Source organism: Aegilops tauschii, chromosome 1 (genome assembly GCF_002575655.3).
Source record: "Aegilops tauschii subsp. strangulata cultivar AL8/78 chromosome 1, Aet v6.0, whole genome shotgun sequence".
Classification (NCBI taxonomy): Eukaryota; Viridiplantae; Streptophyta; class Magnoliopsida; order Poales; family Poaceae; genus Aegilops; species Aegilops tauschii.
Window position 1 is genome coordinate 240064753 of NC_053035.3, and position 23012 is coordinate 240087764.

General features: G+C 48.0%; 1 protein-coding gene across 1 annotated transcript; it reads right to left on the bottom strand.

Annotated features, from left to right (window-relative positions):
- Positions 1 to 8257: 8257 nt before the first annotated feature.
- Positions 8258 to 11116, bottom strand: LOC109739953 (alpha-galactosidase). Its single transcript, XM_020299013.4, has 13 exons — positions 10845 to 11116; positions 10700 to 10761; positions 10534 to 10590; positions 10337 to 10371; positions 10116 to 10219; positions 9968 to 10043; positions 9744 to 9868; positions 9473 to 9621; positions 9277 to 9359; positions 9089 to 9179; positions 8929 to 8978; positions 8686 to 8829; positions 8258 to 8592 (listed from the first exon to the last, which is right to left on the bottom strand). The coding sequence occupies exons 1-13, from the start codon at positions 11000 to 11002 to the stop codon at positions 8488 to 8490; spliced, it is 1239 nt and encodes a 412-aa protein (XP_020154602.1). The 5' UTR covers positions 11003 to 11116; the 3' UTR covers positions 8258 to 8487.
- Positions 11117 to 23012: the final 11896 nt, after the last annotated feature.

Consider the following 23012-nt stretch of genomic DNA (forward strand, 5'->3'; position numbering starts at 1 on the left):
CATCTAAGCTAGCTTTCATCTCTTTGATAATTTCGTTTTGGTAAAAACACAAAAGAGAGTTGGATTCAACTTTCTCACTCATAGGGTGCCCAAATATAGTTTTCATCTTTTCATAGGTATCTATGGGATCCCCTTCAAGAAAACCCTCTTCAAAAATAGAATCTAAAACTTGCTTGAACAAAGCAAGCAACCCAACATAAAAGCTTTTTAGGTATATCTCAATTTGGTATTGTGGAACATAGCTAGCTCGTATCCTTAATAGCCTATCCCAAGCATCTTTCAAAGACTCATCAAGTAAATAACGAAAAATTCTGGTATCATCTTCATCGAAATTATTCAAACCCTCATTGATAACCCCGGTAGGTCTTTCCATAGCATCATTATCTATGAGCTTAGAGAGGACAGAGGGACTATCCAAAGTATTAAAACCATGGAGAGAGCCCTTAGCCCTTTTTGATTCGGCCAAGACACAAGAAAAACAATGGAAAAGAGGCGAACAGAAAGAGAGGGCGAATAAAATGGCAAGGGTGAAGTGGGGGAGAGGAAAACGAGAGGCAAATGGCAAATAATGTAATGCGAGGGATAAGAGTTTATGATGGGTACTTGGTATGTCTTGACTTGTGCGTAGACTCCCCGGCAACGGCGCCAAAAATCCTTCTTGCTACCTCTTGAGCACTGCGTTGGTTTCCCTTAAAGAGGAAAGGGTGATGCAGCAAAGTAGCGTAAGTATTTCCCCCAGTTTTTGAGAACCAAAGTATCAATCCAGTAGGAGGCCACACGCAAGTCCCTCGTACCTACACAAACAAATAAGAATCTTGCAACCAACGCGATAAAGGGGTTGTCAATCCCTTCACGGCCACTTGCAAAAGTGAGATCTGATAGAGATGATAAGATAATATTTTTGGTATTTTTATGATAAAGACTAAAAGTAAAGACATAGCGATAGAAATAGCTTGTTGACGGGAGATTAATATGATGGAGAATAGACCCGGGGGCCATAGGTTTCACTAGTGGCTTCTCTCAAGATAGCATAAGTGTTACGGTGGGTAAACAAATTACTGTCGAGCAATTGCTAGAATTGAGCATAGTTATGAGAATATCTAGGTATGATCATGTATATAGGCATCACGTCCGTGACAAGTAGACTGACTCCTGTCTGCATCTCCTTCTATTACTCCACACATCGACCGCTATCCAGCATGCATCTAGAGTATTAAGTTCATAAGAACAGAGTAACGCATTAGGTAAGATGACATGATGTAGAGGTATAAACTCATGCAATATGATATAAACCCCATATTTTTATCCTCGATGGCAACAATACAATACGTGTCATTTCCCCTACTGTCACTGGGATCGAGAACCGCAAGATTGAACCCAAAGCTAAGCACTTCTCCCATTGCAAGAAAGATCAATGTAGTAGGCCAAACCAAACTGATAATTCGAAGAGACTTGCAAAGAGAACCAATCATACATAAAAGAATTCAGAGAAGATTCAAATATTGTTCATAGATAATCTTGATCATAAACCCACAATTCATCGGATCTCGAGAAACACACCGCAAAAGAAGATTACATCGAATAGATCTCCAAGAGAACCGAGGAGAACTTTGTATTGAGATCCAAAGAGAGAGAAGAAGCCATCTAGCTAATAACTATGGACCCGAAGGTCTGAGGTAAACTACTCACACATCATCGGAGAGGCTATGGTGTTGATGTAGAAGCCCTCCATGATCAATGCCCCCTCCGGCGGAGCGCCAAAAAGGCCCCAAGATGGGATCTCACGGGTACAGAAGGTTGCGGCGGTGGAATTAGGTTTTCGTGGTGCTCCTCGATGGTTTCGGGGTACGTAGGTATATATAGGAGGAAGAAGTAGGTCGGTGGAGCCACAAGGGTCCCACGAGGGTGGAGGGCGCGCCAAGGGGGGTAGGCGCGCCCCCTGCCTCATGGCCTCCTCGTATGTTTCTTGATGTCCACTCCAAGTCCTCTGGATCACGTTTGTTCCAAAAATCACGCTCCCGAAGGTTTCATTCCGTTTGGACTCCGTTTGATATTCTTTTTCTGCGAAACACTGAAATAGGCAAAAAAAACAGCAATTTGGGCTGGGCCTCCGGTTAATAGGTTAGTCCCAAAAATAATATAAAAGTGTATAATAAAGCCCATTAAATATCCAAAACAGAATATATAATAGCATGGAGCAATCAAAAATTATAAATACGTTGGAGACGTATCATGCATAAAAATGTCAAACGAGCCCGGAATAATACCAAATTTAAACATAACACTCATGTACTAGTTGCATGTTCACTGTATGTAAATGTTCTAGCAATTCAAACACCATCCTTTCCCTCCGTAACACCATTTTGTCTTTCAGAACATAATAAAAAAATCAGGTATACCACAGACAGTTTAATAGAAAAAATCGTGTGGGATGCGATATAAAATATCTTGGCGCACCGTCTTGTCTGGCTTACGCAGTAAGCTTCGTCGTCTACAGTCCACCGCCCCCGCTTGAACCACACTTGCGCGCCAGTTTCTCGCGGCACCGAGCGAATTTTTTTTGCTGCCGCGGAAATATCTATCTCCCCGCCCCCTCCCCCCTACCAAAAGCCACATTTCCACTGTTCCTCCTTGCTTTCCAACTTCAAACCTTCACTGTTGCTTACTGGCAGCTCAGCCTCCTCGCCGGCGACCCTTCTTCTTGCAGCGCCGCTTCCTCGCCGGCTACCCTTCTTCTTGCAGCGCCGCCTCCTCGCCGGCGACCCTTCTTCTTGCAGCGCTGCCTCCTCGCCGGCGACCCTTCTTCTTGCTGCGTAGCCTCCTCGCCGCCGACCCTTCTTCTTGCTACGTGGCCTCGTCGATATGGTGAGGTAATCCACACCCCACCCACACCATCCTCCTCCTTTCCCGTCCCACATGCCCCGACCGACGGTGCGACACCTTCCACCGAAATCACTGCCCCCTCCTCCAATTAAGCGCCGCCCATAGCCATTTTGCATGCAGTATAATGCGGAGCTCAGTAGCATGCGACCGCACGCGCGCACAAGGTCGCTATGGCTGCCATGCGTGTCGACCGCCAGATCTTGGAGGAGCACCTCGTCTTCGAGGCCACCGTCGACGTCGCCATGCGGTTGTCTACTTTAAAATACAGTTTGTGTTGTTTTCTCGAGGCCACCGCCAGTGCCTTCTAGTGATTTGTCCTATGTAATGTTAATATGCAATCTGATGTTTAGTTAACAGTTTGGTCCTCTGAAATGTAATGTTCAGTTAACACTTTGGCCCAACAATTGCTACATTTCGTAGTACTGTTCTCAAGCATTCTTTGTTTTGTTAACTGTCTTATCTTCTAGTACATGTTTCTATTCTGCAATGACATGCTCAGTTAACAATTTTGGTTCATTTGGTCTGCTGTCCATTTAACTGTTTGGTTCAGTTCTGCAATTTGATTTTCATTTGCTGTGGGTATAATTTTGTATTGTTATGCATGTGACACCAATCGAATTTGGCTGTACTCAATACATATTCTACTGATAGTATGGCAACTCTCAGTTAACCTGATCAAGATCTTCCTTATGTGTGTTGCAGGGAAACAATGGGAGACACTGCGATTTACCATCGAGATTTGTTCAAGTAGGGTCCTTTGGCTAATAGCACATTATTGTGCAGTTGCAGGAATCATTCTAATATTTAGCTTTCTTACAGTTTTGGTCTTGCACATGTAGGTCCTGCTGTCAGAGGCTTAGACCCACTGTTCGACCCATTTTGCATATGGGGAAATGAGATGTCCATGAATATCAGTCAAGTTAAGAAACTCAGAAAAATTGTTAGGATGAAGAAACTTGCGACGAGTAACAGCAAGATCTTTGTTTGCACAATGAAGAAGACATCAGTCAACTATAGGATGGTACCAACTCTTTTACCTTGTTTTTACCCCTTGCGCCATTTCAAAATTTACAACATCGATTTATGCGTAGCTTTGTTCTCAGTACTTTTCAAAGCAGTTCACCGATGATTACCTCTCAAACCACCTGGATGGTCAAGAGACGAGGAAGGTATTCATTCAACACCCACGGTACAATATTGAAGTCTTGCTGAAGAGGACGAAGGTTGGGCGGGCAATTATCCATAGCCACCGGCCTAAAGTTGCAAGGACATTCAACATCAGTGAAGGCTCAATATTTGCCTTCCGCTTCTGCAGTTTCCCAGATGAGATTCATCTATCTATTTACCGTGTATTATGCTATTTTCCAAAGGTTTTTGATGCTGCATGTGAAACTTGGTGATGTTGTGTAATGGCGTAACTGAGTGCCGAAGCTATCTGATATAATTCGATTATGAAATCCTGGTTGCTTTTATACGGATATGAAATACTTGGCGTGTTTTATAAGAAATATCAGTTTGATTAGTACTTGGATTATCAATAATAGGCTAATTACCCTGCTTATTGGGGTTTTCTATTGCAAAGGGTTACTCAGACAACACTGTGGGCGATGAACTCAAACAACCCGCACGGCTTCTAGAAAGTAGGCGTGTTCGATCAACTAACAATCACACACGGCTTCCGGCAGCAAACTGTTTGCGTTAGGCCACCTTGCACAAAAGTTTCCACACAAACTGTGTGTGATATACATACCTACGGTAATGTTTTTCTAGGATTCACCGTGTGGAATGTACATACCTACGGAAATGATTTTATGAGATTCACCGTGTGGGATGTACATACCTACGGAAATGATTTTCTTAGATTCACTGTGTGGGATGTACATACCTACGGAAATGATTGGGTTTCGATGCCACGCCCGATCGCACACGAGCCCATTTGGTGTCCCAGAAGGGCCTATCCCCGACGGTTTCTGGGTCGTGTGGGAAGGATCCCCCTATCGCCCACACTCATTTGGCGACGGTTCCAAATGCCGTCGCGGAAAGGGGTTAAAAACCGTTTGTATAGCACCGACACGTACCAGTGTATATATGTAGATATTAAACATGTTCACAACAGCAAATAAACTAACTAACTGAAAAACTATTTCTTTTTTATTTTTAATTAAAAGTAAAGAGAAAGTAATTAAGGCATGATGTGTATTCTTTCGCTTGTTTTTGCTCAAGTAATTAGTAGGTTGACTTGTGCAATTATTTTTGTATTAGGGGTTTCCAATTTCAATTCTGTTCGTCCCAACAAGCAATATATACATTTTATCTCTCGGAATAATAACAAGTCGTGGTTGGATCGGTGGCTAGCTCGTGTGTGCAGCTAGCGCGTGCGTAATATTTTGCGTGTATTTTACTAGTCTCATACGCCATTGACAAGCGGGTCCTACACAGTTCAAGTTTCTGTCAGTGACAGGCGGGTTCCACATAGTTCGAGTCAAAAACCACTTCTCCTCAGCAAGAAACCACCAAAGAGGAATTAAGAACTAAACTTATCCGATTTTAAAAGTTGAGGGACTAAAGTTGTTGGTTTTGAAGTCGAGGGATCATTTGTATATTTTTAAAAGAGTTGAGGGGCGAAAAATATACCTTTTCCTTAATTCAAAATGATCTATCTTTTACATTAATGGAGGCCTCCCGCTAAGGCCTTGGATGTTGACGCCATCTCCATGATCATCTCCAAGATCTGTGTCTCTGTCCGATGACATCTCGGCCTCGGATGTAGCCTGGTCTTGTTTTGTTGTTTCTTTGGGTGACCTGCGTGCATGTTTACCCGACCCTTGTGGTCTGTACTTGGACTGAGTAGTGGTGTACTTGTTTGCTACTCTATGTTGTGTTTTGAATGACTCACCGGTTGGCTTTATTTATAAAGTTAGGCACCTACCTTATTTTTTCTAAAATCCCATGTGCCGAAAAGAAAGCCTATCGACCCCACAAGACTAGTTGTGTATGTTGACGTCAAAAGAAAAAATATATTTTTTATACTTTGAGTTGGAAAAGATATAATAGTTGATTATATTGAACAAGATATACACGCTCAAGCTTATTACACACTATTTTTTTGAATGGTTTGGAGATTGCTCACCGTGTGCCTGTTGTGTCATACTTTTTTTGCCATCATGGCATACTTTATTAATTAAATAAGCACACTTACATCGTTCACGAGATATATGGTAAAAAAGAAGGGTGATCATCTACCCAATCACAAGAGAAATGATTTTAATAACTATGTTTTGCTATCTCATGTGCGACATCATTGGCCTCCCAGAGACAGTGATAGGATTGAACTGTTCCTATTTCCGTCATCAGATTAATACAATCCGCATAAACTGCAGCTTCTTCATTTCATCATGTTTGTCCTCCTTTGCAAGCTTCAATTATCTCCAAACAATCAGATTCAACAACGATTTGGTGACAGCCCAAAGATGCCACCAGTTCAAGGCCTTTTTTCATTGCCAGTGCTTCCATCATCGTGGCCGATGATGAGAGTGGAACATAAAAACATGCACCTGCAAGGAAATTGCCTATCTTGTCACGGATAATCGCGTCCGTGTGGCCTCTTCTTCCTCTTCAAAATGAAACAAGGCATCTACATTTTATTTAACTTGACATGAATCTGAGTAAATTGCATAAAACCACCACTTTGAGGGTTAGGTTTGCGAAAAACACTAGGATACATTTTCTCTGCAGAAGACACCACATCTTGCGTAATTGTTTTGCAAAAACCACTGATCGGCGGATCTGGCCCTGTTAAGTGAGATTATGACAGGTGGGTTCCGTTTTTGCATACGTGGCGTAATGGCTCCAGCCAAACGACGTTAGGCGGGACACGGGGCTCACCTGTCAGTTGGGTCTTCTCCAATTCTTCTTTCTATCAAAAAATATATGAAAAGACCTCCGCTTTCTCACTCCACCGCCGGTCAAATCCGTCACGAGCTCTTCCCTGAGGTAAGGTGCTGCAGCCACAACTCCTACTCTGGCCGAGCCGCCTGCACCCTTGCCGAGCTCCCTCCTTCTCTAGTTGCCGGAGCGTCACCTCGGCCCTCCCGCGCTCTTCTTTCTCAGCTCCGGCCACGAACTCCACTCCTCGGAGTCGAGCTCGCCCGCCACGGTACGCCAACGAGCAGAGGGATTTCGGCAACGTGAGGTGAGCCCCTGCACGTGCACGTCGTCCAGCTGCATCATGGGATTTCAGCGATGCCACGGGCTCCTTGACGCTTCCCCGCAGGCTCCTTGAGCAGAGGGCACTTCACCGCGGGCTCCTCGACGATGCTCGCGTGCCCACGCCGCCTAGCAGAGTCACCAGCGCCCGACGGCCGTGCGTCTCCTCTCCCCTCCCTCTGCTCCTCCTGGTCGGACGGTTCGTGGCCCCGAGTCACAGCCGCTGAACCACAACGCCACGGGCGAGCGCCATGGACGCCGCCGCCTTGCCCGCGCAGCCACGCCGCCCGCCGACGACCATCTCCCTCGCCACCGCCCCAAGCATCCACGGCTTGCTGCGCTGCAGCCACTCCTCCCAGGTCCCGACGGCGCGCCCCCTCGCCGGCGACGAGACACGTCGTACTACTTCTCTGCTCGCGTGCTTGGGCCGACAAAGAGCTGATTGCTTTTCTTATTTTGATTGAAGGGTGTCCCTGTAAAATTACAGGGACTGGTTTGCAAAGCTAGAAAAATTCATCGTCAAACGTCGTTTGGCTGGAACTGTTATGCCACGTATGCAAAAACGGGACCCACCTGTCATAATCTCACTTAACAGGGCCAAATCCGCCGATCAGTGATTTTTGCAAAACAATTACGCAAGATGTGGTGTCTTCTGCATGGAAAATTTATCCTAGTGCTTTTCGCAAACCTAACCCTCAAAGTGGTGGTTTTATGCAATTTACTCCATGAATCTTGTTTCATCTATTTAACTACTTCTCTTGTGTTATTACTCTGAGCTGTTTTGGTGAAGTTTGTGCATAGGGACAGAACAGATAACTTCCAATTCGTTGCTGAGGGTGTCCATTCCTTGTGTGTGATTGTCCGTCTGATCCACCAGATGTACATGTTGCGATCGCCACAACCTCCGCAATCCCTACCTGAGGTAGATCAGGGTAATGACTCGTTGAGGAATCCAACAACTCCTCCAAGATAGCCGAACCTGACCTGTCTACAAAACATGCATCTGATAATGCTTGTTCTAGTTTTAGTATGTACCACATCGTTTTTGCTGGTGCGCATTCAAATAGCAAGTGTTTCAAGTTTATCGGATGATCATGACAAACTGGACACCAGTCGTCCGTCCAATATGATAATTCGTCAGAGTTGATTTAACGGGAATGGCTCCATGTAAAACTTTCCACACAAAAGTTTTGACCTTACCATGAACCGAAAGTGCCCAGACCTTATTACACACTAGAAGTTCTAAAAAAAAAATCATTACACACTAAAAACCAGGTTCAAATTATTACGGAAAATTCGGCTAAAAAAAAATATTACGGAAAAATAGAAGTAGGAAAAAAATGTACTGTATTTGTATAATCAATTTTGGAACGGGCATCAAACCCATGTCGTTTTTCCTTAATCCATCTGGGACTTGAGAGGCGTGAGCACGAACATCCTGGCCGCGTGCGGCGTCACGTTGAAGCTCATCTTGTCCGTGAACTTGGTGTCGAGCGTCTTGTGCTGCGGCAACAAAAAAAACCCACAAAACGGTCAAGATGATTCATCCATGCCGTCTGTTGGCTTGGTGACGGCCGGGGAAAGGTAGAGACGTACCAGCCAGAGGTCCCTGGCGTCGACGGCCGTGCCGGCGGGGAGGCCGATGTCGTCCCAGTGCGCCGTGATCTGGGCCTCGTCCTTGGCGTGCCGGTTCAGCAGCAGCACCGCCGTCCTGTACCCCGTCAGCGGCGCAGCCCAGATCTGTTGCATACCACATCACACAGTTACAGTTCAGTTACAGTTCTTGGTTACGATGTGGGAAGTTCAGATTATCGGAGAGTGCAGTGCAGCGTCTGTTACCTCGCTGCTCCCCTCCATCCTCACTTTCTTCCCCTGGACGCCGAGAGGATCTGCACCAACAAACACCACGATCGATCAGTTTGAAGATCACCTTGGTTGACAAGGCAAACACGAGAGCGAGAGCCGGAACTGACAGGTGCAAGGGAATTTTGAAGATCACCTTGGTTGACGGCGATCACCTCCTTGTTGGCGAGGATGTCGTACGTGTCCTGCGACATGTGCCTCACGTCGCAGCCGATGATCAGAGGCGCCTACACGCATCCAGCAGAGACGGTTCGAGTACATTCAGAGAAGAAAAGAACGAGATGAAATACAAAGTATGTAGCCATGAGTGAGTCAGTTACTGACCTTTGAGATCGCCCAGATGCTGAAGTGCACGATGTACTCGTCATTGGTCATCCCTCCGTTGCCCACCTCCAGCATGTCCGGATCTGCATGCCACACCCGTACCAGAGCGTCAAAACCAACCAAAAACAAGCCAAGATAAGATGAGTCCATCCATGATCTCATAAGATGAGTTTTGTTCCAGGGACTGACTACTGACCATTCCAGCCGCCGGGGCGCGCGTACTCGGCCCACACCTCGTTCTGGTCCGCCATCGACGTCATGCTGTCCCAGGTGTCCTCGATGTCGTTGGTGGTTCTCCAGCTGTTGCCGTACGCCGCGCCCCACCGCGCCGGGTGCATGTCGCCCCTGCTCACGATCACCGTCGCCGGCAAGGACACGAGCACGAGAGTGAGGAGCTCGTCAAGAATGCGCAACCCGCATCAGCTACGCACTGTGCTGTGCATATACACAACACGGTGGTGTCTTACCATTCGCAGAGGTTGAAGAAGATGGGGCGGCCGGCCTGCATCAGAGCCTTGCTCATGTCAGGGTACCTCTGCAGCGGCTTCGTGTCGCCGTTGTTGCAGTTGTCGTACTTGAGGTAGTCGATGCCCTGAAACCGGCACGCAAATCCCATGGACGGAGTGAACAAAACACATCAGAGATAAGCGCAAGTGCGATAGATCAAGCTTGGAATGGATGGATCGCTCACCCAGGACGCAAAGGTCTTGGCGTCCTGCTCCTCGTGGCCGAGGGATCCGGGTTGAGCCTTGGCGCATGTCTTGTATCTTCACACAAAAACACGATCAGAGAACGGTAAATTACCGTCAGAGCTTACTACGACAGTCATGGTAAATTACCCAGCATCGGAGTAGATGCCGAGCTTGAGCCCCTTGCTGTGGACGTAGTCTGCGAGTGCCTTTATCCCGTGGGGGAACGTCTTCTTGTTCGCCGCAAGATTGCCCTGCAGCAGCATAAACAAGTGCAACAGAGGATGATCGATCACCCTCCTCCTAAGAAATATTCTGCGGAAGAGTGTTCAGACTCCAGACACCGGTGGGAGGGCAGATTCTGTACAAACCTTCGCATCACGTTCGGGTTCTGCCCAGCAATCATCTGCAGAAAACACATACACACAACACGTAAAGTTAGCTCGGTCCACTTTATCCACTTGTAATTAATCAATGAAATAGATACGTAAAAGAATTCTTCAGTGCAGAAAACAGGGGAGCACTAAAAAAAAGGCCAAGGGCGTATGAGAGTGTGGCAGCAACGCACCAAGATTGACGTATTTGTAGCCGGCAGCGGCGAGCCCGGTGGACACAAGCGCATCAGCTGCTCCACATACATACAACAAGACAATAAAATACAGTACTCAGTTTATAGCTGCCTGCCGCGATTAAAGGACAGTTCAACAGTAAATAAGAAGCAGCTCAGCTCGCACCGGTCTCCCTGATGACAACCTCGCCGTTGCCGTCGCACGCGAAGTGATTCCAACTGTTCCACCTGCCGACGAGAGATAGAAGGAAGAGGGGATTTGATCAAGGATCATGCCAAGTTGCACCGCGGTTAAGCAGCAGCGAGCTTACCCCATCGGGGGCGTCGCGCCGAGGCCATTGGCCAGCATGCTCCGCCGGTGCGCCTCTCCCACGTGCACCACCCTGCACTCGCCGACGGCAGCGCAGGCCAGCGCCGCCAGCAGCAGCGCCGGTAGCCTGGTCCATGGCCGGCCACGACAACCCTCCATTGATCTCTAGCCGAGTCTCCCCCTGCCTGTTGACCTGGACGTAGCCGCCGATATACGTGTCTGGCCAGGAACAGCGGGGCGGGAGGAATGTTGTAGACAATTCTTGTGGAGCTCGTGTTTATATAGACGACACTCTGGATCAATTATGAGGTCTATCTAGATCAAAATTAGCGCGCTGTCCGGTTCATAAACCACATAATTCCAATTCCAATGAATGAGCCAGGCACGCATTTCAAAATTATATTTTGACCAAAAATTAGATTAACCGAATGTTAGTTATATATAACAAAAACTATATCATCGAATTCATATTTGGAAAAAGTTTTCAGTAATATTATATATCATCACAGAAACACATTATTAGTCTAATTTATGGTCGAAAAATATTCACTTTGCTTATTTTATGTTCAAGGCGCCCGCCTCTCCTCCCTCCTCGCCGTCGTCAGCAGCGCCGCCAGGCGAAGCCTGGCCGGCAAGGCAGTGGCGGGGCGTTTCTCCCTTTCGAGCGTCAAGGCTGGCGCGGGACAGCCAAATCGTGAGAAGGTGTTGGGCTAGCGTGGGGTCCGGCGACGCGGGCAACTCCTGGCGGCGTCGTGCACGGCGCAACAGCGGCTTGGTCGCGGTGAGGTGGTGGCTGCGTGGTGGGCAAGAGCGGGAGGTCGTGGGCGCCGCCGGGTCCAGGTCGGATCCCTCTGCATCCGGTGCTTGAACAATGTCGGCCGCAGGGTGGTGGGTTCGTCGCTAGCCACTTCGGATCGATGGATTCGATGCCTGGATGATCTACGACTGTTCTTCTCGATCCTCCTTCCTGGTGGGTTGAGCCCCATGGCAGTTTCATCTCTACAGGTTTCGGTTCATGGCTCGCTGTCGGATCCAGAGCAGACGGAGGTTTGGTGGTACAGGATAGGGGCCAGATGAAACTTTGGTCGGCTGGTTCGGCCCGGCATCGGCGACGTTCCTCAACGCCGTTACCCTCGCCGGAGACGAAGCCACGGTCCCTCCTATCCACGTCCGAACCCCTCCCGAACGGAAGTCCAAAATTCCATCTGGATTGAGCGGTGACGTCCTATGCGTCGTACCCTCCATGGAGGCGCTGTCTTGGGAGGTTCAGGTGTTCGGGGGATAGATGCTGTGGGTGGTGGGTGTTGGGAATCGTGGCATGGAAAACAAATACCGAACGCACGGCACCTCCGCGTTCTGTACACGTTCAGCTCGGTGACGTCCCTTGCCTTCTTGATCCAGCAAGACGTCGAGGTAGTAGATGAGTTCCGTCAGCACGACGGCGTGATGACGGTGATGGTGAAGTGATCTCCGCAGGGCTTCGCTTAAGCACTACGAAAACATGACCATGGTGTAAACGGTGGAGGGGGTGCTGCACACGGCTAGGCAATTGTCTGGTGTGTGCTAGGCACCCCCCTCCCACATATATATAGGTGGGAGGAAGGGAGGAGCAGCCAAAGGAGGTGCCCAGGTAGGAGGAATCCTACTTGGGGTCCCTCCCAAGCCGCGCCCCCCTTTCCTTATTTGGAGTGCGGAGAAAGGCAGGGGAGGGTGGCGCCCCCTCTTTCCTTTCTCCCATGAGAGGGAAAGGCGAGAGGGGCTAGCCCTCCCCCTTTTCCTTCCCTAGGGCTGGCCAAACAAGGGAGGGGGTGCACCAGCCCCCTTGTGGGCTGGTCTGTCCCCTTCTTTGGCCATAAGGCCCATATCTTGCCGGGGGGGGGGGTGCCCAAAACCGCTTCGGGTGACCCGATTCCTTCCCGGTAAGTCCCGAAAGTACTACAAAAAAAAGACACATCCGTGACATTTTGGGCCGAACGAATTTTTTTTCTGTTATGCTTATGACACTTTTATGACGATAATTGTGACAAAACCCGGTATCATCATAGATGTGGTGGGCTCCTACTTCTATGACAAAAAATCATGACAGAAAATGGGCTTTTCGTCCTGGGCAGGCCGGAGACGCAGCTGCATGACATTCTTTGGGCCGTCCATGACGGAGAAAACCGTGCTAGAAGCGAGGGCGAGGAAAATATCGGGGAGTTCCCGGTTACGGTGGGTGGTCGGGGGCCGAGCGATGCGCGTTCATCTCGTACACGGCGCGTGGGTGCGAGGCGTTGGGCTCTAACTGGACCCGAGTGATTGCACTGCTAGCTACGCGTTACTGAACCCGAGCGATCGATCGATCCCTTGCTGTTAACTGAACCCGAGTGATTCCTTCTCTACTGCTGCTAACTGAAGCCGATCGATGCTGCCTCTGGATGAACAGTGAGCGTTTTTGGGGGGTTTGGATGAATAGTTCCCGGTGGGGGGTTAGATGAACAGGACCCGTGGTAGTAGAGGCCGTTGTCGCTGGATGAACAGGACCCCGATCGATCGAGTCGGTGGATGAACAGGACCCCGTGGAGGGCTGGATGAATAGGACCCCGTGGAGGGCTGGTTGAACATTAGCCGATGGAGGGCTGGTTGAACAGTAGCCGATGGAGGGCTGGATGAACAGTAGTCCGTGGACGGGTGGTTGAACAGGACCCCGTGGAGAGGGCTGGTTGAACAGTAGCCGGTGGAGGAGCGCGCGATGGAGGCTAGATGAACAGGAGCCCGTGGATGAACAGTCACAGGTGGAGGCTGGAGGAGGTCGACGGTGGATGAACAGGAGCCCGTGGAGGCAGTCGACGATGGATGAACAGTAGCCCGTGGAGGCAGTCGACGGTGGAGATGAATAGTATCCCCTGGAGTCCCATTTTGCGGTACGCCACACCCCTCCCGATGAGCAGGACCCCGTTTCGACCGTAGCGCCCCAACACAAGTCCGTTTTCCTCCGTTTTGCGGTACGCCACACCCCTCCGATCAACAGGACCCCGTTTCGACCGTAGGAGGTCCGTTTCCTCCGTGGCCGGTCGAACACAAGGCCATTTCCTCCGTTCTGTGGTACGCCAGGCCTCGTTTCCATCGGCTGTTCCGTCCAAGCCGGTTGGCTCCCGATGAACAGCACGCGTTCCGTTGCCTTCCGATGAACACGACGCATTCCGTTGCCTCCCCATGAACACGACAACGACGCAGTTTCTCCGTTCCGACCCAGCCATGTACACGAGCCCTCGCCGTACGTATGTGCGAGTAGGCGTTCAAGACCCCGCCTGTATGTACGTACGTGGCCGTATTTACTTTCTTTCACCCTGGCCGCTGTACGTACGTGTACATGCTACGTGCGCGCCTCTACTATGACACATGCCCTTCCTTAGGCGGCCAAGGTTCAACACTGCAGTGTAACGCCCACGATGCGGCTATATCTCCCACGTGTCGAGGCACGACTTAGAGGCATAACCGCATAGTGGTTTTGTCGCAAGAAGGGTCATCTTCACACAATCCCATGTAATGAACAAGAATGGGATAAAGAGTTGGCTTACAATCGCCACTTCACACAATACAAAAATATCATTCATACATCATCCAAAATACAATCATATAGACCGACTACGGTCAAAATCCAGATGAAAATAAGACAACCCCAAATGCTAGATCCCCGATCGTCCCAACTGGGCTCCACTACTGATCATCAGGAAAAGACACATAGTAACGACCACGTTCCTCGTCGAACTCCCACTTGAGATCGACGCCATCATCTGCACTGGCATCGTCGGCACCTGCAACTGTTTTTGGAAGTATCTGTGAGTCACGGGGACTCAGCAATCTCACACCCGCGAGATCAAGACTATTTAAGCTTATAGGACAAAGAGGTGCAAAGAGGTGGAGCTGTAGCGGCAAAAGCATATATGGTGGCTAACTTGCGCAAATGAGAGCGAGAAGAGAAGCAATGGAACGGACGTCATCTAGCAATGATCAAGAAGTGATCCTGAACACCTACTTACGTCATCCATAACACAGACCGTGTTCACTTCCCGGACTCCGCCGAGAAGAGACCATCACGGCTACACACGCACTTGGTGTATTTTAATTGGGTCAAGTGACAAGTTATCTACAACCGAACATTAACAAATTCCCATCTGCCTCATAACCGCGGGCACGGCTTTCGAAAGATAATACCCTACAGGGGTGTCCCAACTTAGCCCATCATAAGCTCTCACGGTCAACGAAGGATAAACTTTCTCCCGGAAAGACCCGATCAGTCTCGGAATCCCGGTTTACAAGACATCTCGAGAATGGTAAAACAAGACCAGCAAAGCCACCCGAATGTGCCGACAAATCCCGATAGGAGCTGCACATATCTCGTTCTCAGGGCACACCGGATGAGACATCCTACGAGTGAAACCAGACCTCGAGTTTCCAGGAGGGGGCCCCGCAGTCTGCTCAGTTCGGACCAACACTCGAAGGAGCACTGACCCGGGGGGGGGGGGGTTAAAATAAGATGACCCTCGGGCTCGCGAAAACCCGGGGGAAAAGGTTTAGGTAGCAAATAGTAAAATCAAGGTTGGGCCTTGCTGGAGGAGTTTTATTCAAGGCGAACTGTCAAGGGGGTCCCATAAATCACCCGACCGCGAAAGGAACGCAAACTCAAGGAACATAATCCCGGTATAACAGTAACTAGGGCGGCAAGAGTGGAACAAAACACCAGGCATAAGGCCGAGCCTTCCACCCTTTACCAAAATATATAGATGCATTAATTAAATAAGAGATATTGTGATATCCCGACATATCCATGTTCCGACATGGAACAAACTTCAACTTCACCTGCAACTAGCAACGCTATAAGAGGGGCTGAGCAAAAGCGGTAACATAGCCAAACAACGGTTTGCTAGGAAAGGATGGTTAGGGCTGACACGGCTGAAATAGGAGACATGATATAGCAAAATATAGGTAGCGAGCATGGCAATAGAGCGAACAACTAGCATAGCAAAGATAGAAGTGATTTCGAGGGGTGGTCATCTTGCCTGCAAGATTCTCAGAGTTGTCGAAAGCTTGATCCTCGTAAGCGTACTCGACAGGTGCCTCGTTCACGAACTCGTCTCCCGGCTCTACCCAAGACAAGAACACAAACAAACGGAACCACAATCAACAACGAGAAATGCGCAAACACCATGATGCAAAACATGTATGATATGCGAGATATGATATGCGATGCATATGCGTGCTCCGAAAGGAAAATGATGAACATGGCAGTAACTTGGCAAACCAAGCATGCCACTGGAAAGGTGAGATGATTTCGGTCGAAATCGATATAAAGATCACCGGAATCGGATGCACGGTTTGCAAATGGCGAGCAAAACAAGAATGACACTAATCTGCGAATAACAGCAAGATAGCACTTAAAATGCAACAAGCAACAATGCTACAGCACCCCAACATAGCAACAAAGCAGATGGCAGTAATCTACAGGAGATGCTTGACAAAAGATGAACACTGAGCTACGGCTAGTTTACAACATATCAAGCTCAAACAAGCATGGCAAAAGTGCAAAAGATTACAGGTTCACAGACTTAGCGAAAAACTGGACATGACAGAAATTAGCATCAGGTAGCAATGTTCAGAGCACGAAATCAACATGCTACAGGAACTTAACATAGCAAACCAAGGCATGGTAGTGTTCTACTAAATTCACATGACAATTTTCCCTTACTGATTATAAGCCAAAAAGGACCAGAAGATATGATGGCAAGCATGTAAACATAGCAAGTTTCGTTATCAGGTTTCAGACTTAGCAGAAAACAGAGCATGGCAGAAATATTAATATGTAGGCCTCTTTGTGAGCTTGATGCACTCACTACAGAGCAATGCATGACAAACAAAGCATACCTAAAGCAACATGACATGTTTATGAAGCTATTCATGGCAAGAACAATTGCATAGCATGTATGGATCAACTACAATAAGCTTGGCAAAAATGCATATCATGTTAAGAATCTGCCAGAAATATTTTATAGCAAAAGTAGAGCAAGATTGGGTCATGCTATGTTGCTCTAAAATTGCAAACAATTGCAGGAATAGGTCAATTACAACTATAGCTACAAAACATCCTTACTAAACATCTCCAAAATATGCATGGATCTCTCTGTAGCATCAAGTTTACATGGCAACAAAATTACGGCAGACAAGGACTTAGAGAAATCACTAAGTCCCTGAAATCAGAATTATTACGGGACCTACTTTGCATGCTTGTGCTAGTCACGACATAGATCACAAAATTACATGGACTATACCAATGGAAAGATGGCATGGCATAATTCAAAACACATGTAGAGCTCATGCTCAAAAGATGCACAGAATAAATGATACAAAAATGAAAAATCTCCAAGTTCTGATAAGAACCAGATATTAACAGCAACTAGCCCTCTTCCAACGAATATTTGGGCATCAAGATGACCTCTAATGAACATGGTGCGACTGAACAAAATGAAGAGCATCACGAGGCAAACAATTTGACATATTACACGCGCGAATCGGAGCTACATGCAAGAAGTTATTGCATCTCGAACAGGAGCATATACTGAAAAGTTTTAGGGACTTGGAGAAAAGAGGGGGGTCGAGGAAAGTCAACGGGGGAGTTACCGATCCAGATCCGGCCGGACTACAGGAGCTCGGGCTCGGCTCCGGCGAGAGAGGTCGACGCCGGCGAGGCAGCGGACGGCGGGGCCCGGCGCCGGCGAGGGCGGCGGAGTTCCCGAGGCGCGGCGGCGGCAGAGGAGACCGGCGGGCACGGGCGGCGGGGTTGCCGAGGCGCGGCGGCGGCAGAGGGATCCGGCGGGTCGGCGGGGCCGGCCGTCGAGCTCGGCGGCGCCGGCGGCGGCGAGGCGAGCGCGGGGCTCGGGCGGAGCCAGGCGGCGGGGAACGGGCGCGCGGGCCGGGAGGGCCTGGCCCGGGCCCGGGCGGGCTTCGGCGGCGGCGGCCGGCGGGGCCACGTGGCAGACGCGGGTTGGCCGCAGGGGCGGCGGCGACTTCGTCCGGCGGCGCTGGACGCGTCCGCCCGTGGAGAGACGATTTTAGGGTTTCGGGAGACTGCGATTTCGTTTTCGGGATGCCCACATATAAATAGGTAGAGGGAGCTAGGAGACTCCAAATGAGGTGCGGTTTTCGCCCACACGATCGTGATCGAACGACCTAGAGCATGGAAGAGAGTTTGGTGGGTTTTGGGCTGGTTTTAGAGGGGTTTTTTGCTGGACAATCAAATGGACTTTGCGGATGCCCGGTTAACCGATGGAGTACCAAACGACCTCCGAATGGAACGAAACTTGACCGGTAGTCTCCGGGTGGTATATTAAGGACACTTGACAAGCCTCGGTCCATTCCGAGAAAGTTTGACACACGCACACGAAAGAAAACAAGAGGGGTGCACCGGAGGAGATAGGAGCGCCGGATTGGAAAACGGACAACGGGAAAAATGCTCGGATGCATGAGACGAACACGTATGCGAATGCAATGCGCATGATGACATAATATGAAAATGCATGACATGACAAAATACAAAACGAAAAACAAAACCCGACAACGGAGGGAAAAACATATCACATAGCCGAAATGGCAAGAGTCGGAGTTACAAATATGGCAAGTTACATGCGGGGTGTTACATGCAGCCTGCAGACAGACCGATCGTATGTACGTACACGTTCGCGACCAGAATGACAATGCTACGTACGCTTCGACCAGGTGGGTCCCGACTGTCAGACACTTCCTTGTGTGCGAAGATGTAGCTGGTGGGTCCCAACAGTCAGGGGGTGAATCATTTTTTTGCCCGTAATATGGACGCACTTCCTTGCGTGTGAAGATGTAGCTGGTGGGTCCCAGCAGGCAGGGGGAGAAAACATTATTTTTCAGGGTAAAAAGGATGCAGTTGCATGCATGCGTCCATGGGCGTGGTGTGTCCCCACTATCAGCCTCTCACGTACAGTCATCTTTCGATGACTCTTGTTTGTTGACCATGTTGACCACACCGTGCCGAGCGCACCAAGGCCGGTGGACGACGGCGAGGCCCCAGACTGGAACGACCCGAGATGGGGAAGACGCGACAGTGGAGTCGCAGATGGAGAGGAGTGGGAAACTTGACTGGTTCGGGTGCGCGGCAGCACTGCCGCCCACGGGAGACATGAGCAAGAACAGAGGTTGAAGAAGGAGCACGGCTGTTGGATTAACATCCAACGGTCCAGCTGCTAGAATCATTTGTTGATTAAGTTGACAAAGCCCCGCGTACATGTCCGCTTAGTAGGCCCACAAGTCAGCCACCAAATCTGACGGGTCCCAGCTGTCAACGGGAGGAATAGTTTTTTCGCATAACAAGGAGGCACTTCCTTCCGTGCGAAGATATAGCCGGTGGGTCCCAGCTGTCAGGGGAAGGAAACATTTTTTTCCAGTTTAATAAGGAGGAACTTTCCTTGCGTGCAACCATGGACCTCGTGGGTCCCAGCCGTCAGGCTCTCCACGTATATTCCTCTTCCGATGACTTTCGTTTGTTGACCACGCCGTGCTGAGCGACCGAGGCGGTGGACGACGGCGAGGCCCCGGACGGGAACGACCCGGAGATGCGAAGACGCGGCAGTGGAGTCGCAGATTGAGAGGAGTACAAGGGTTATAACTGGTTCTGGTGCGGCATGGGGCTGCAGTCGGTGGAGAATAACATGAGGTGTGGAGGGATAGCCTGGCTGGCGGTGGGGTGGCGCTTCGCAGCGATGCATGCTAAGCAGAGCCGCTAGCCGCCGGAGGGCGGACCAGGCGGCCCCGGCGACGCTAGAGGAAGAAGACGAGAGATTGAAGGTGCATGCCGGCCGTTGGATATAAATCCAATGGCTGTGGATGTTATAATCATTTGTTGACCAAGTTGACAACGCCTTGCGTAGGCTTCGACCTATTGGCCCACATGTCAGCCTGCAAAAATGTGCTATATATTTAACCCGTGTTCTCTAGAATGTACAGTCCATTGGCTGGGCTGGGTGAACAAATAATTTCGCGTCAATGCGGCCCATTTAATATTTTCTAAGAAATCCCAGCCCATTTGCACTTTCTTGAAATACACGAATTAGCTGGGCTCGTTCTATATATAATGTTAGGTTAGAAGGAGCAATTAATATCAAAAAATAAACCGTTGTGACACATTATATATATATAATTAACAAATTAGCGAGTTATTGCTCAAAATAAAAATGAGCGCGTTATTATTACATTGGTCCATAAAATCTCGCAAGCTTTTTTACGCAATCACCAGGATTTTCCTACCTGTGAGTAAAAAAACCAAGATTTTCCTTGCCAACTTCTGTTAAACATTTACTTTTATAAGTTAATAACACGTGGGATGTTTTTATAATGTATATATAAGTCTCTATAAAATATACGATAATAGTAATAATATAAATATATATAATGTGGTTAGAAGGGAAAACATAAATTGGACACAGCATTAGTATTCTTATATATAGATAAATAGAACCGAGATCTGCGTTTTATTAAGAAAATACATTGGGCTGCCGATCTTTAAGAAAAAGTAAAACCTACGTTGGGAGGCCCATAGGCCGGTATGGACCTCAAAAAATAAGTTGAAACCACTGTCTCCGTATGTCGTGGGCTACGCATACCTAGGGCTAGCTGATACTTGCTCGCCCTCTGGAAAAAATGATACCAGCTAGATCCCCGAGCGAACTGGATTAAAGAGGGGGCCGACGGCGCAACTGAAGAAGCACATCAGACGCGATTATTTTTCTTCAGTGGATGGCTCTTGATGGCATTTTTTTACTTGCCTCTGCACCATACAAATTGTATTTTTAGCCTCCCAGTCCGTGGTGGACTAGCAGCCCATTTGCTGGGCGGGCCAACCTACAGAAACCAACACTCGATTTTTCATCAAGCCCCAAAAACAACGCAGTACTATTCTTGTTTTGAGGCCGAAAACATTACGGCAGGGGTTGAGTGGGGGAGGGGGGAAGACAGAGCAAAAATATTAAAAAGAGTTGATGTGCCGTTGCTACCCTAACAAAGCATGTGCACTTCTTCTCGGGAAGAAGGTGTGCCGTTGACACCCACACGTCACAAATCCCACAGTAGACATACTAACAAGTTCACACACAAGTACAACAGAACAGGTAAACATTCGTATCAAACTCAGTTTCACAGGACACGTTCATATTCATAGCCAACATTCACAATCAACAACTCAAAAGATTCATATATACACAAGTTCAACATGTCTATGCATCCAAATGATTGATAGATCACACGACAATATTCATAGATAATTCACAAAAAGATTCAGATATACACATGTTCAATATGTTTATGCAATCAAATGATTGAGATCACTGCCAATATCATCCATGGACGAACTTTAATTACCTAGGGTACAAACTGGTAAATGGTGTTCAGTCGGAGGTACTTCTTGCTAAAATTAATGCTTGTACGAATAAACTTTCGAGTACATAAGAGGCAACACAGACAATCTGAACTTTGCTTGTAGGTTTATCCTCAAATAGTGGCCTCGTGCCGAGGTAGGTTTGAGCAACTTGGCCACTACTTTCATCCAACTAGTTTACTGGCTCATCTTGGTCCTGTAGCTCGGCAAAATTCTACATTGCAGACAAGAAAGGAGGCGGTTGAGAAAATGAACCACCCAAATTTTTTGTGCATCTCAACTGAAATGGAGCATCCCTGGCGTGCAGACTGATTAAGTGCCAGATGAATATACACGTCAACCAACTTGTCTGGAATCTTTAGACTCCATGCCATACAGTTCGCTACCATATGTGCCGATAACCAAAAGGCACAAGTTGGGACCAAATACTGGACTGCGTTTTTCTGGGCTATGCGCCAAGCAATATTTTTGGCGTTCACTCTCCTAATACTTGGAGTTTGACAACTGGTTGACGCCGGTTGATACTCGAATGAATATAGGCACTTCTTCTTGTCAACATCGATGCTTGTCTGAGTGAACTTTGGAGTACATAGAAGCAGCATAAGTACCTGTCCATCTGATCTTTTTGTGCAGTTCTACTGAAATCACCCAATGTAATGATTTTCCTGCGAGTTTAGGCTCTAAGTTACTCCTTTATGAAATCGGCAAACAGTAGCACAATACCAAATTACCAATACATATGACAAGCACAATAATCAAGATAAAGACCAGTACCAACCTGCGTGAGGTAGCATATCAATTACTATTTCCTTTGACTGGAAGCTGAGATAAGCCAAGCGTCTGACAGCAAAGGAAGGAAGCAAGCCCAGATTAGCGACTGACAGGAAAGGAAGGAAGCTGTCGAGGCAATGAAGCACCCAAAGTTTTTGTGCAGTTCCTCCAAAATCGAGCATCCCTGTTGGCACATATATTGAGAGACTGAGATTACTGTAATAGTGGGACTACTTGATGAAACATACACTAACAAATAGAAGCACCCTCATTATCTTGATGGGTAAAGTTGGCAACATAGTAGTCTTGCTTAAAGAGAGGTATTAGTTTATTTAATCAGTGCCAATTAACTCAACACTCAAAGCATTGCCATGTATCATAGGTTGCAAAACTTTAACGTGCAATGATAAAGGAGTTTATCATGACAGTAGCACGATACAAATAGAGATGACAACAAACTAATATGGATGAAGGCCTTAGCCCGGTACCAACCCTAAGCAAAAAAGCTTATTCATGTAGTCCCAGAAGAGATGATAAAGCACTCACTGGAATCACTCAACAGTATATATTTTTGTGCACTTCAAATGTATGGTTGAAATCACTCTTGTTTACCAGTGTTGAGATTATATCGAAAGATTATCAAGAACTTCCAGCAGAGTTAAAGCACTGGCTGGGATACAGTTCATTGTATTGTCTTGTGTAGTTCCACTAAAATGTATGATTGGCACAACATGATCCCTGTTTGCACAAGTAGGAACAAGGTGAAACCTTCATTAGCTTAGTAGGAAAGGATAGAAAGACATTAGCATATTACTATAACAGTAGCATCAAATTCATCATGGACAATACACAGAAGTGGAAGGGCTCCCTGGAGGATCGTCTCACATGTAAGGTAGACGTTACCGGAGCCCTTGAATGGCCTCGACTGAGGCCTCGGCTTCAGCAAGATCGCCTTGGCAC